The sequence below is a fragment of the Pecten maximus genome, chromosome 2 (assembly GCF_902652985.1).
Source record: "Pecten maximus chromosome 2, xPecMax1.1, whole genome shotgun sequence".
Classification (NCBI taxonomy): domain Eukaryota; kingdom Metazoa; phylum Mollusca; class Bivalvia; order Pectinida; family Pectinidae; genus Pecten; species Pecten maximus.
The window spans coordinates 7,435,302-7,450,768 of NC_047016.1; the positions used below are offsets into that span (position 1 = coordinate 7,435,302).

A 15,467-nucleotide genomic window follows, 5' to 3' on the forward strand; every position below is an offset into this window, starting at 1 on the left:
AGTGTAGTGTAGTGTGATGTAGTGTAGTGTGACGAAGAGCAGTGTTGTGTGACGAAGTGTAGTGTAGTGTGACGAAGAGCAGTGTAGTGTGATGTAGTGTAGTGTAGTGTGATGTAGTGTAGTGTGACGAAGAGCAGTGTTGTGTGACGAAGTGTAGTGTAGTGTGACGAAGAGCAGTGTAGTGTGATGTAGTGTAGTGTAGTGTGACGAAGAGCAGTGTTGTGTGATGTAGTGTAGTGTAGTGTGACGAAGTGAAGTGTGACGAAGTGTAGTGTAATGTGACGAAGAGCAGTGTAGTGTGATGTAGTGTAGTGTAGTGTGACGAAGAGCAGTGTTGTGTGATGTAGTGTAGTGTAGTGTGACGAAGAGCAGTGTAGTGTGATGTAGTGTAGTGTAGTGTGACGAAGAGCAGTGTTGTGTGATGTAGTGTAGTGTAGTGTGATGTAGTGTAGTGTAGTGTGATGTAGTGTAGTGTAGTGTGATGTAGTGTAGTGTGACGAAGAGCAGTGTTGTGTGATGTAGTGTAGTGTAGTGTGATGTAGTGTAGTGTAGTGTGATGTAGTGTAGTGTGACGAAGTGTAGTGTAGTGTGACGTAGTGTAGTGTAGTGTAACGTTTTGTAGTGAAAAAAACAACAACAACAAAGAATACCGACAAACCGTAACTCAAACCCAAAGTAGATTAAACCAGAGCAAAATATAACAAAAATACAGATTTGTATGGACACTGTATCTCCAAAAATGTAAGCATCATACAAATCTAAGTCAAATCCAGATTGGTTGCATTTAATATCAAATGAGAACTAGGGCTGTGACAACAGGTACTACGAATATTAACAAGCATTTAACGCGCATGACTTCATATCGCATCGACTTTATTGTAAAAGCTCGTACAAAATTAATACAGTAGTAAAATGATATATTTCCTGTTATTGACATCTAAGTTTTAAAATACAACAAAGAATACCGATATAATAATAAAAAAAAAATGGTATCGTCCGATTTATTTTTATTATCAACTACAGTACTTGCACAAATGACCTGACCAAAAAAATGTCAAATCCTTATGCTAATCCTCGGGTAACAAATTCGTGTGTCAATCCTCGGGTAACAAATTCGTGTGTCAATCGCCGGGTAACAAATTCGTGTGTCAATCCTCGGATAACAAATTCGTGTGTCAATCCCCGGGTAACATTGTTTGTCAATCCTCGGGTAACAAATTCGTGTGTCAATTCCCGGGTAACAAATTCGTGTGTCAATCCTCGGGTAACAAATTCGTGTGTCAATCCCCGGGTAACATTGTTTGTCAATCCTCGGGTAACAAATTCGTGTGTCAATTCCTCGGGTAACAAATTTGTTTGTCAATCCTCGGGTAACAAATTTGTTTGTCAATCCTCGGGTAACAAATTTGTTTGTCAATCCCCGGGTAACAAATTTGTTTGTCAATCCTCGGGTAACAAATTTGTTTGTCAATCCCCGGGTAACAAATTTGTTTGTCAATCCTCGGTTAACAAATTTGTTTGTCAATCCCCGGGTAACAATTTGTTTGTCAATCCCTGGTAGCAAGAAGACTCATGTTATATTCTACCTTGATTAGTTGACTATTCGATAACTCGGTATATGGTGTTTGAAGCCAACCAAGCTCACTGCAGACAATTTCGCGGAAGCCATCGAAGGTTTGAAATCAATCCAATTACAACGAAATACCAAGTCCGTAATCTGACACAGCTAATTTGTTATTACAACAACGCATTATTGTCTCGTTATTCCCAATTCAAGTGTGATATCAGTGCGTAGACATTAGAAATACTACATGGGTGACATGCTTTCTATAATATCTAGAGTAATACATTGTCCGTAAGCAACACTATAGAATATATTACATGTATTATTCCCATTGTTCCAACTTCAATATTGGCCTTACATGATGTACATACTCCATAATTTCGTCAACGAGATGAAGCAAATTTCTCATGGGTAGCAAAGTCATTTCGAGATATATCGTAAAATATATCTTCCGCTGTAGTTAAGAGCGGAGACTTTTGAGATAGAGGACAGGTTTTGGAATACTTTCATGCCTCCAACTTGAGTGACTTTTCTGAAGTTGTTGGGGAATAGCTAGTAGGAGACGATGGCACGCGAAAGTGACGGACAAGGATGATGATAACTTTCAAAAGCAAGAAAAATCCAGACATGCCTAAAATTATGAGCGAGAGAATAGAGTTTCGATAACGAAGGTCAAGGTCAAAGTTTTTCGCCAGCGACCCTGACAGAGCTATGACGAGGACGATGTAGGGGACTGAACACATATCTGGTGTATACGTCTAGGAGGATGGTCTCGGTCAGGAACCACAAAATCACGAAAAATATCAACAGTCCGAGTGCTGTGGTACAAGATATGTCATTGGCTACTCCTCCGCTGTAGTGCATCACCATGGCGACGTTAAGATGGGTAGCAACGGTAACCCACGTAGCATAAAATGCAATACCATTCTGGAGAAAAAATCGTATAAACCATGCTTCCTTTCCCGCCCCATCCTTGATCAAGCTACTTATGTTGTTGTGCACAGCTCGACAGGAAATAATCAGGATTATATACAAGGTCAAGGCCATGAGGGCAGCGTCCGGCAGAGAAATGTTTATGTACTTCCGGTCAAATAATACCATCCAGCCAACGTTGAACCCAAGATTGAGAATGTAAACAATATATATTGCAGGAGGCATAACCGGAAGTTGATATATGTAAATACCACTCTCTGACTTCCGGACAGATGGTAGAAAGTCCGTATATAAGCCAAATGATCTGCCAAGCGTAGATGAACGCCCATATCGTGAATGTCCAGCCAGCAGGGGTTATCTCCAGATAGAAGTAATCAGACACGTCCCCGGTGTTACTCTCGTAGATACCTGTAATATACCAGGGAAACAATAGTATCAATTTCTGTCTGCTTATATACACTTATATCAAACTAATATATGGAAATTCATACCAGTCCCAGGTAGTGTAATTCAAGTAGATTCATCTTCTCATGTGATAAAGTTGATTGATCAATTGACGAGATTTAGCCGACTGATCATGTGATATTTGACAATATATGTCTTTTGTTTAATTACAATAGATAATATGACTAGGCTAATATACTGGATACATATATATATAACTTACCAAGAGATTTACCAGCGTCACCTGACCCCAGATAGTTGAAAAAAAGCGTCACTCCCAATGCCAGGCATGTCAGCAGGATTAACAGGATACGGTAACTGCTGTGTCCTCGATTGGCGGCCATTTTGGATATCTGGAAATATGATAAAAAAAATGCTCATGAGGACGTTATCTACTTGTACTGTAGGGGCATTTTACCGAGTATCACGGTTTATCAGAATGTTATATACGTATTGACAGTGGTCGTATTTTTAGACTTATGCATTTATTCATAAAATCCAGCAACAGATTTTAAAATATTTATAAAGTTCTTGTGAACTATTGTGTTTGTATTAAATTTTCATAGTCATTCAAACTTTATGCCTATTTCTATATGTAATATACATGTGTTTATATGTGTAATGGGAGAAGGCCTTAGTAAGTTGCAATAACTTGTGCCTAATCCCTTTTCCTTAATTGAAATAAAATATGTTTAAAGTAAAGACAGTGGTATCACATAATACAATGATAGAAAAAGGAGAGACGGCGAAATGTCCGAGGGAATGTAGCAAAGTGGTACTTAGTAGTCTTCTAGATAGTTTCAGTAGATAAACAGTCGATTCTAAATAGTCCAGATAAACACTACCAAACAGGTAACAAGTTGTCTATAGACAAGTTTGAAATGGATGTTTTCATGCCAATAGAAAATTCAGTGATATTCTACAAGCCTGCAATCACTACTCTGGTACTATGGAACAGCAGTAACTTCATCAATTGTAAGTATGTATCATGGCTAAACAGGAATCTTCCTGTTGATGTTTAATCTGTTAAGCTGCTTGTTAGTTTCGGCAAAACATGCATAAAATGCAAGTTTCTAGAGAATATAGTAAGCTCATGTGGATCAAGTTTATTCCACAAAATACGCCTTTTTGCTCACGTTTGTCTATAACAGGTAGTACAAATATTTGTTTGACCGGCTTTGACTTTATAAAAGCATACACATAAACATTGATTCTCTTTTGACCTATAAATGCAAATGTCAGCTGTCAAGCAGATTGCACAAATATGACAGATAGGGAAGCATTTTAATTAATGAAAATGTCCCTATTAGATACTACGAAGATATCCGAGCAGAGTAAGACGAATGCTTTCCATCACCTGTAAGGTACGTCCTTGTGACAATGTGCTGCTTGTCGTTTCAGATATTATTCATTTCTTATTGAATGACAAACATGATTCCATTGAAAGAACAAAACAAGTGCGTAATAAATTTTAAAAAATGGCACTTTTACGTTCTGGGGCACAGCAATGCGCGTTTAACCACGTAACTGTAACTCTAAGCTCACCCGTATGTACAGGAGTGACCTTTGGGTGCTAACATAAAGAATTTCCCGTTGTTTTGTTTGTGAAAAAGGAAGAACTTGTTTAGTTAAACGATGAAATTTGATGTACGATAACTTTATATCTTGTACGGCGGGTTATTATGGAATATCCACAATAAATCCCATGTGTTCCGTACAAAGTCCAGGACTTACCTAACCCAAAGCATGTATATCGATGTTTAAACACATGTAAACTATGGCATATTTCAGCGACAGGTGTCACTTAACTAAGATATCAAATTAGCCTGAGGTCAGTATCAAACTGACCAGCGGACTAGAATGATAATCCTCTGACGTAACACAATGGACAATTGACTGAGATGTTATACGAAAGAAGGTATTAATTGAATAATTGATCAAACTACATGTATAGAAATAGTGATAAAAACTTATTTTAATGATTCATTTAAAAGGTGAAACCTATTTTGCGAAATGTCTCTTGAGTTACCAAATTAAAACTAACATGATCACAAATAAATCTAAATTGAAAGTAGTCAAAGTCAGTTTTAGTACTACATATATATACATTTTTATCGCAAAATTTTCTTGTGATAGATAGTACTTTCAAATAAAGAGCTATTGCTGTTAGAGAAAGCCAACCATTTGATTGTTTAGTTAATCCAAGGTTTATCAGAATACTGAAGAAATATTATCTATTTGAATAGATTGTGCTTAGATAATGGTCTTTTTCCAAATGAAATTTATTGGACCATAATAAAGTCGAGCTGGTTGGTAGGCTTCATTCAAATAGTTGACTAGTTTCGACACTTGGGCGTGTCGTCATCTGAACAAATTCAAAATACAAAAAAAAAAAAAATCACGTACGAAGTATAACAATACGATGCATAGCCGAATGATAATAACAACAAGTTATCATGAATCACGAGATGTACACAATGTTTAGTTTGGTCTTACCTTTGTGATGTCTCGATCTAAGTAAATACTAGCACGTCTGTTCTTGCATCCTACGCTCGCCCCATACCCTTATATAGTTTTCGCCCTATAGCTATATACCTCATTTACAAACACGTTTTTTAAAACGTGACATCTCGGTTGAAATAACTACTGAGCCGTAACGATAGATCATTTCGTAGCTTGCATAGCCATGTACACGTGTACATTATGTAAAACTGGGATGTCGTGGTATTGCTTGTTACTCAGTCGCCCTTGTCTTGCAACAGATAAAAGACAGAATGAAAATGTCAAAAGTGGTGGAGGTACTCAGGCTTTAAGCCTACAACTACTATGTTACTATATTGGGACCGAACTCCTCTCATTCACATGGGATCATTCCCATCAACTACTCCGTTCACGCGGAATGCCCAACAGCTTGTTAGATGCCGGGGTTTACTCCTTTTTTCTTTCTTACATATATGTACATATTGCCAGAGCTAAATACAGACATGCTATTACCAAATAAAGACATGCTTAGCCTATCACCAAATACAGATATGCTATTACCAAATAAAGACATGGTGTTACCAAATACAGACATGGTGTTACCAAATACAGATATGCTATTACCAAATAAAGACATGCTATCACCAAATACAGACATGCTATGACCAAATAAAGACATGGTGTTACCAAATACAGACATGCTATGACCAAATACAGATATGCTATTATCAAATAAAGACATGCTATCACAAAATACAGACATGCTATGACCAAATGCAGACACGCTATCACCAAATACAGATATGCTATTACTTAATAAAGACATAATATTACCAAATAAAGACGTTGCGTTACGTATGTATTCTTTATAGCAGTACAGAGCTAAATATATTTCAACATTTAATATTCGTAAAGGGACAATAAAACATTAATTCCAAAAATGATACGAGGAATCATCATATACATATACACACGAACACACGTCTCTGTAAAGGTCTCGTGATGTACACACGTCTCTGCTAAGGTCTCGTGATAAACACATCTCTCTGTAAAGGTCTCGTGGTGTACACACCTCTCTGAAAAGGTCTCGTGGTGTACACACCTCTCTGAAAAGGTCTCGTGGTGTATACACGTCTCTGTGAAGGTCTCGTGATGTACACACCTCTCTGTAAAGGTCTCGTGATGTACACACGTCTCTGTAAAGGTTTCGTGATGTACACACGTCTCTGTAAAGGTCACGTGATGTACACACGTCTCTGTAAAGGTCCCGTGATGTACACACGTCTCTGTAAAGGTCCCGTGGTGTACACACGTCTCTGTAACGATCTCGTGATGTACACATGTCTCTGTTAAGGTCTCGTGATATACACATCTCTCTGTAAAGGTTTCGTCATGTAGACACATCTCTGTAAAGGTCTCGTGATGTACACACGTCTCTGTAAAGATCTCGTGGTGTACACACGTCTCTGTTAAGTTCTCGTGGTGTACACACGTCTCTGTAAAGGTCTCGTGATGTACACACGTCTCTCTGTAAAGGTCTCGTGATGTACACACGTCTCTGTAAAGGTCTCGTGATGTACACACGTCTCTGTAAAGGTCTCGTGATGTACACACACGTCTCTGTAAAGGTCTCGTGGTGTACATACGTCTCTGTAAAGGTCTCGTGATGTACACACCTCTCTGTAAAGGTCTCGTGATGTACACACATCTCTGTAAAGGTCTCGTGATGTAAAAACGTCTCTGTAAAGGTCTCGTGATGTACACACATCTCTGTAAAGGTCTAATGGACAAGTATGACATTAAACCTAAACTTTAAGTGAAAGCAAAAATACAATATCCGTCGTTGCCACAATTCAACCTATACCATGGAGATCAGTGAACCTAGGAGATAACTACCATCCCACGTGCTCCTGGACTTTTAGGTAATTTTAACCGATAAAAATTACTAAAAGAGGCAAATGTTATTAGATCATTTAATTAATCGTTTATATAAAACGTTCCGGCTATTGGCCCGTCAGTATATAATATATATGAATATATATATACAAAGATGTATCATATACAAAAAGAATAGAACAGAAAGACTTCATGTTATTTAATCATGATGATATCAATGTGATTGCTTCACATGAATTTTCCCAATAAATGACCGGGTAACAATACAATACATGTGTTTCTATCTAAAATAGCTCTTACGGGCCGGTCACTTTTAAATACCTTTATACTAAATATACTGGTCACTTTGATCTATGGTACACATTCATGTTCTTTTGTAGTGAAATGTGTGACGTGCTATACTTTTACACGGTACATATGACTTCTTTTTTTGTTAAACATTTAACTACATGTACTTAACGGTTGAAAAAGTTTGATGTGGCCGTTCTGTGTTGTTAGTTATTGAATTCCTTTAACATTAAAAGGATGCCAAAAGCACACCTTTAAATAAAATTAGAGTAGTCATATGTACCATGTAAAAGTGTAACGTGTTACACTATTAAAACAGAACTGTATACCATAGCCGAAACCGTGTGGTACACTAAACGGCCCGTGTCTGATGTTACAAAATTCAATTATCCAAATCTATAAAATAAAAAAAGATATATAAATTCCATCTGTCTCCGGGGTGAAGGGTCGGAATTACAAGTCTAATGTTAATTAGATTGGCCTGCTATGTTAAATTACATTCATATACATTTTGACTAGTTTCATTACAATGTGACTAATATAGTGATCAATATAATTTCAGTGAGGGTGATACTTAAGGTAGCTATACCGTTATAACCTCGATAGGTGGATTAATGCAGGCTTCATTGTGGTACATACTTCAGTTTTAAGAGGACCAAATTGATTTCCCCTTCCAGTGATATTACGCATGTAGTGGTGTACATATTTATGTATATATTCATACAACATATTATCATGCAACATATATTAGATATTTATATACAAAGTGATACGCGTGGAGTAACACCAGCAAGTAAACATACATGTATACACAATGCTCGTTACCTTAAGTCAGGAGTGTTCCACTATATAAACTTTGTTTGAACGATATCACAAATGATCTTATTCAGATATTTTTCAAGTGAAGTTTTTGAGACAAATTTGAGAAAATGTTCACGCTTCCGACTTGATCGCCTTTTCTGAAGTTGTGGGCGTGTAGACTGTGGGAGACAGAGGTGTGCTGTTGTGACGGACAAGGATGATGATAACTTTTAAAAGCAAGAAAAATCCAGACATGCCTAAAAGTAGGACCGATAGAATCGAGTTTCGATAACGAAGGTCAAGGTCAAAGTTTTTCGCCAGCGACCCTGACAGAGCTATGACGAGGACGATGTAGGGACTGAACACATATCTGGTGTATACGTCTAGGAGGATGGTCTCGGTCAGGAACCACAAAATCACGAAAAATATCAACAGTCCGAGTGCTGTGGTACAAGATATGTCATTGGCTACTCCTCCGCTGTAGTGCATCACCATGGCGACGTTAAGATGGGTAGCAACGGTGACCCAGGTAGCATAAAATGCAATACCATTCTGGAGAAAAAATCGTATGAACCATGCTTCCTTTCCAGCCCCATCCTTAACCAAGCTACTTATGTTGTTGCGTACAGCTCGACAGGAAATACCAAGTATTATATACAAGGTGAAGGCCATGAGGGCAGCGTCCGGAAGGGAAATGTTTATGTACTTCCGGTCAAATAGTACCATCCAGCCAACGTTGAACCCAAGATTGAGAATGTAAACAATATATATTGCAGGAGGCATAACCGGAAGTTGGTAGATGTAAATACCACTCTCTGACTTCCGGCAGATGGTAGAAAGTCCGTATATAAGCCAAATGATCTGCCAAGCGTAGATGAACGCCCATATCGTGAATGTCCAGCCAGCAGGGGTTATCTCCAGATAGAAGTAATCAGACACGTCCCCGGTGTTACTCTCGTAGATACCTGTAATATACCAGGGAAACAATTGTTAAGTTATCAAGTTTAGTATTTTTCAATATATAATCTAACACATCGAGATTTATCAACGAAATAATATTCATTTCGATTTCATTCTCATTATTGCTTTTGGGTTAACCTAAGTTGAGTAGGTGTACAACTAGGCGATACCATTTATACAGAGATACCTTGAGATTTTATTCTGAAAACAAGAAAAATCTTTTAAAAAAAGATAAACGGCATAGTTTTAATGCTGGCGGTTATAATGTTAAACTGCTGGCGAAATAAATCAACAAACTAATGCGTTTCCAGCACATAACAATATGAGATCAGTTTTTCGTCGATAATAAGACTGCATTTGAATCAAAAATATAATTTTATTAATGTGTCATTTGAAAAGATCAACTTATTCAGCTTGCATTCAATCTTAACTGTGTTTTGTTATTAACTGCATATTTGTTTTTTGCATTTAACGCTACATTGACCAATCACATACTTCATCTTGCCCAGTAACGCCACCTGTCGCGTCATATCCGGGGCCAAAATAATATTATACGGCTAAGCCGAAAAAGTAGAAAATTACATTTCCTTTGACAGTTAGCTCTGCAGTAAATAATATATAAAAAATGACACATTTACAGTTCAATTTTTCTTTTAAAAAGGTATCTCTTTGGTTGAATTTTCCAGTGTTTGTATATTTATATCTTAAACTTATATTTTAATTGCCTTGGAAGTGTTTGCTTTACTACATTCGACGGGAGATTGTTCCATGTATCGTCATTTTCCTGTGTAAACGGAAATATTCTAACATTTAATCTCGAACGTCATTTTTATAGATCTTAGAGAGGTTATGCCCCCTTGTTGAGGAACAATTTCTGATTCTAAAAATATCTGACATTTCACAATCATATTCCCCGAAAAGTAGACATCTGTCATATCACCACGTGATCTCCTTTATGCTAGTGTTGGTAGATTCAGTTGTATATTTCTGTTGTTAACATATTATACCGAATGATATTTGATACTAACTTACTGTGTAAATATGTAACATGGAACTGGAAAATCACTCGCCTCATTCAAGTAGATTCATCTTCTCATGTGATAAAGTTGATTGATCAATTGACGAGATTTAGCCGACTGATCATGTGATATTTGACAACATGTCTTTTGTTTAATTACAATAGATAATATGACATAATATACTGGATACATATATATATATATAACTTACCAAGGGATTTACCAGCGTCACCTGACCCCAGATAGTTGAAAAAAAGCGTCACTCCCAATGCCAGGCATGTCAACAGGATCAATAGGATACGGTAACTGCTGTGTCCTCGATTGGCCGCCATTTTGGATCTCTAGAAATATAGAAAAATGTTTTGAGGAATGTCACGGTTTGTCAGAATTTTACATACGTAATGATAATGATATAAAAACAGCAGAGAATACTGACATATGGAAATGGAAATAAAATGATAGAAAAAGGGAAACCGGGAAATATCAGAGAGAATGCAACAAAGTGAATATTATATTCCCAGATAGTTATTAAAAGACATTCATAAAAGAAGGGGATTAACTGGGATTGTCACACAATAAATGTAACGACTATTATCATCACATTTTAACTGGGATTGTCACACAATATAGGTAATTTTGTATTATCATCACATTTTAACTGGGATTGTTACACAATATAGGCAATGTTGTATTATCGTCACATTTTAACTGGGATTGTCACACAATATAGGTAATGTTGTATTATCGTCACATTTTAATGAAGTTATTCAGCATGCTAAAGGTAATTACTTGGAAAAATTACAAAAGGAACCTACTAATAAGTCTGCACATCCAAGGAAATGGTGGAGTATTGCTAAGTCAGTAACTAAAATGAATAATACTAATGCTAACTCAAGCCCACTGAATATTAATGGTAAAACGTGTTCATCCTCTTGATAAAGCTATAACTTTTAATGATTTCTTCACTTCGATTGGATCTGACTTTAAGGCACAAGTCCGAAATAATCATTACTGATCAAGATATCAAAGATCAATTTCATATTCTTAATTCTAATAAACCTGTTGGTCCTGATGGAATTTTACCTCGGATCATAAAATAATTATCAACCCTTCTAATTTATCCTCTCAAGTTATTATTCAATCTAACACTATCTCAAGGTGGAATTCCGAACATTCTTAAAACGGCTGATGTAAATGCTCTTTACAAAGGTAAGGGTGATATTAGTGATTTAAACAATTATAGACACATAGCCATTACCTCTACTGTTATTAAAATGTTGGAACAAATTTGTCAAGTATACTTATAATTACATAATGAAATATAATATACTAAGTGAAAATCATTCTGGATTTCAACCTAGAGACTCAACTGTTAATCAACTTGTTGAGTATGACATTTAGGTCTTTTATATAAATTAAAAAAATACGGCGTCAAAGGAAAATTATTTGAGTGGTTCAAAGCCTATTTATCTGATAGAAAACAAAGATTAATTATTGATAACTATCAGTCAAACATCAAGTCAATACATGCTGGTGTTCCTTAAGGAACTGTTCTTGGACCATTTCTATTTTTATTGTGTATTAATGATATTACAGATAATGTAACGTCAAATATTAAGTTGTTTGCTGATGATACCTCTTTATAAGTAATTGTAGATCATAATTACGACCCTGATGCACATCTCACCACATACTTTACTCAGAAGTATACAATTAGATACATTACAAACCAGAAGACATAATCACAAACTGACAGTCGTGTATAAAATCATTAATAAGTATACACCTGCATATCTCTATAATGTCATCCAACCATTCATAAATACAAACAATACTTATAATTTTAGAAATGAAGAGAACTAACCATTATAACAACAGTTTTTCCCCTCTACTACGAATTACTGGAACTCTCGCGAGGACTCTTTAAGAAACTTTGTTTCAATTTCTAGCTTTAAATCTAAACTAAAAGCTGTATTTCCGACAATGATTTCTCATATTTCTATTATATAGCTAGTGATTTAAATGATGATAAATGTATGGATCATTTGGTTGATGATGGTTCTTGTACATGTGGTGCTAATATTGAAAATGTAATTCATTTCTTCTTCCAATGTCCACTTTACTTTAACATTCGACATCACATCATAACGGTTTATAACCTTCTAGGATATGTCAATCTTCGACATCACATCATAACGGTTTATAACCTTCTAGGATATGTCAATCTTCGACATCACATCATAACGGTTTATAACCTTTTAGGATATGTCAATCTTCGACATCACATCATAACGGTTTATAACCTTCTAGGATATGTCAATCTTCGACATCACATCATAACGGTTTATAACCTTCTAGGATATGTCAATCTTCGACATCACATCATAACGGTTTATAACCTTTTAGGATATGTCAATCTTCGACATCACATCATAACGGTTTATAACCTTCTAGGATATGTCAATCTTCAAGTTCTATTATATGGTGTCATTGACTTGCCAACTGATTTAAACAGATCTTAAAAAAAGTAAACGCTTTCAAAATTATAAGTAATGTCTATATATGCATTTGTTCTATCAACTGAAAATACATCGTGAATACATAGTAGTATGAGAGTGAGTGAGAATGTGTTTTCTTTGTTTATATATATCAATTATTAACTTCTAATATTTTCCTACTACATACTCATTTTGTTATACTCATATGTTCATTAAACAGGAAATCTATAGGAAAGGACTAATATAGGCTGAGCCTGTTGTCCAATCCCTTTTATTTATACCAAATCTTGATGATTTTTATGTAAAACTACCTTGTTATTATACTTGTTGTGTTGACAATAAAATATTTTGAAATTGAAAAAAAAAAAAAATCTTATATATAGGCTGGGTGGCATGTACAAGCCTTCATTCGGACGCGTTATATGTATATTTTTATTTACTGACATATATACCCCGGGACGTAAAATGATAAAGACATTGTATATAATAAACATACGGCAGATTTTTGGTGTACCTGTACTAGTTTGTCCACGCCTCGTGGTTTGCCGTCCTAGGGCTATGTAAACACGTTCCTTCAAACGTGACACTGCTTACGGTGCTGATCGCCCAGCTGTGACAAACATCCCTTGTGTAGCCATGACTGGGTACACTTTACGTACGAAGCTGAGTAGACACTGTCACGTTGTTTTGTTAGCTTGCGGTTAAGTATGATAACTCTATTATAAAGAACTAACGTCACCAGGGTAAAACTACGTGTGTGCAACTTGGAAATGTCACGACACTGTTAAAAAATCATGGACATGATAATTGGAGAAATCCTACCCCACCGATACATTGATGACCAGGACCGCACATACAAACCAGTTCTCATATCCACCCATTTAACAATGTTTAAGTTGAATGTCAAATAGGGAACGTTAAGTGCTACGCATACAGATATCTGCCAGGGGACAAAAACAAGCAAGACCAAAGGGAGTGTCATTTACTGAAAGGCATTAGGTCGGGACACCTGTATATAACTATCTAGTATAAGGTCTCTGGTAAAAAAGGATTATATTTCTTGTGAAATAGTCGATTACCACAAAATGTATGTCCAATTTAGTGAAATTTTAGGTTAATTAGACATACTGTTGTTTTTTCGACAAATGCATTTGTATTGTTTTTGTATTATTTGGCCAAAACACAGCAAAGCCTACATTATATGTAATTTACTATTTTCATATGCTATATACCATGGTATATAAACACACTGTATAATTTCTCAGTCATCTTCTATTTTAAAATAAATAGCTGAGACTCTTAATGATAATTCTCCAATAGAGAAATCAGACATGTATACAGAGAGGGATGTGTACGTGTGATTTACGTCTCTGGAACAATGGTTGTGTGGAAAAAATACAGCCATGGACTTAATATATCGTCAGTGGTGTGTCTTTTCAATCTGTCTGGGAATCTTAATACATTCATCTTATATCTTAAGTATTTGTGATGACGGCGTCGATAGATTCGCATGATACCGTATAAAAATGTATATCCGACAAACTTATGAAATGTGGTTTCAGTTAATATCCATATCAGGGCGATAATATATACATGTAGTTTATTGAATGGTGGAACCAGAGACATATATAGATGTATAATGTCTCTGGTGGAACGATGTGCATGTATGGATCGTACATTTTTGTGATATAAGCCGAGTAATGATAAATCATGTAAGCACGTACGCTATGCATGTCTCCGGATAAATTGAGTACGTGCTCAAAATCCATAATTATTCAGATTAAACTCTTTTACAGAAGATAGCAATCATACACACACTATAATTGTATAAGCTAATAAGACACAATGATGAAAACGATATACGGTACTAAGTATATTTACCTGTTTCCCCTTCGTGCTGTACACTGGTCAGATCTGATATACTGGTGGTCAGGCTATATGTACCCACGCCTCATTATACAAATAGTTCACGATCAATGAACCGGGTCGAATCCCTTAATTACACAGCGTGTACGTCCACTCCAGTATTTCAACGGACCCATTCGGTGTCTGAAGGGAAGATAAGCTCACAAGGTGGTCAGTTTACTGAATAAACTGTTAATTGGCCATTTACTTGTGACTAACTATAGCCGTAGACCAGAGGTTCACAAGATAGATTCGGGTAGGTGGGCAGACAATAGCACGCAAGGAAGGTTGATTTTGTAGAAGTCTGGTTTTCACTACAATTTACCCATATAGTCACCACCTATCTGTTTGTCCACCCACGGATAAATAATCAGAGACATATATTCACATTATATATTATATCAGGGATATATATTATATTAGATACAAGTCCGTGGTCTGTTATATCATATGCAATATATGTATTTGCATATTTGTTAGAAAACTCCACATCAAAATCACAACTTCTATTACAGAAGTCAGCTCATCAGACGCTATATAAGTACAGTAAATAAAACACTTTGTCTTTTTTATTTGTACTATAAGACGTGTATAGCTACCTATTATAAGTCTCTGGTAAGGATACCTCATTAGAATGTATAAATAATAATAATAAAAGAAAACTTGTGATGTAAATCA

General features: G+C 36.0%; 2 protein-coding genes across 2 annotated transcripts; both read right to left on the reverse strand.

Moving 5' to 3' along the window:
• Positions 1-853: 853 nt before the first annotated feature.
• LOC117315607 lies at positions 854-7,268 on the reverse strand. Its single transcript, XM_033869873.1, is given in 4 exon segments — positions 854-2,686; positions 2,688-2,905; positions 3,165-3,294; positions 5,438-7,268. Coding segments are annotated over 3 exon segments (783 nt in total). The 5' UTR covers positions 3,286-3,294; positions 5,438-7,268; the 3' UTR covers positions 854-2,242.
• Positions 7,269-7,381: 113 nt separating this feature from the next.
• On the reverse strand, positions 7,382-14,945 carry LOC117315597. Its single transcript, XM_033869861.1, has 3 exons — positions 14,766-14,945; positions 10,598-10,727; positions 7,382-9,372 (listed from the first exon to the last, which is right to left on the reverse strand). Exons 2-3 carry the CDS (start codon positions 10,716-10,718, stop codon positions 8,540-8,542), a joined length of 954 nt encoding a protein of 317 aa, XP_033725752.1. The 5' UTR covers positions 10,719-10,727; positions 14,766-14,945; the 3' UTR covers positions 7,382-8,539.
• Between the last annotated feature and the right edge of the window lie 522 nt (positions 14,946-15,467).

What these genes read in the sequence shown, in the direction of transcription:
- LOC117315597 (XM_033869861.1), bottom strand. Translation starts at nt 10,718, where the DNA reads ATGGCGGCCAATCGAGGACACAGCAGTTACCGTATCCTATTGATCCTG. An exon ending in TGACGCTGGTAAATCCCTTG is followed by an intron (nt 9,373 to 10,597) that starts GTAAGTTATATA and finishes GGTATATTACAG; the next exon opens with GTATCTACGAGAGTAACACC.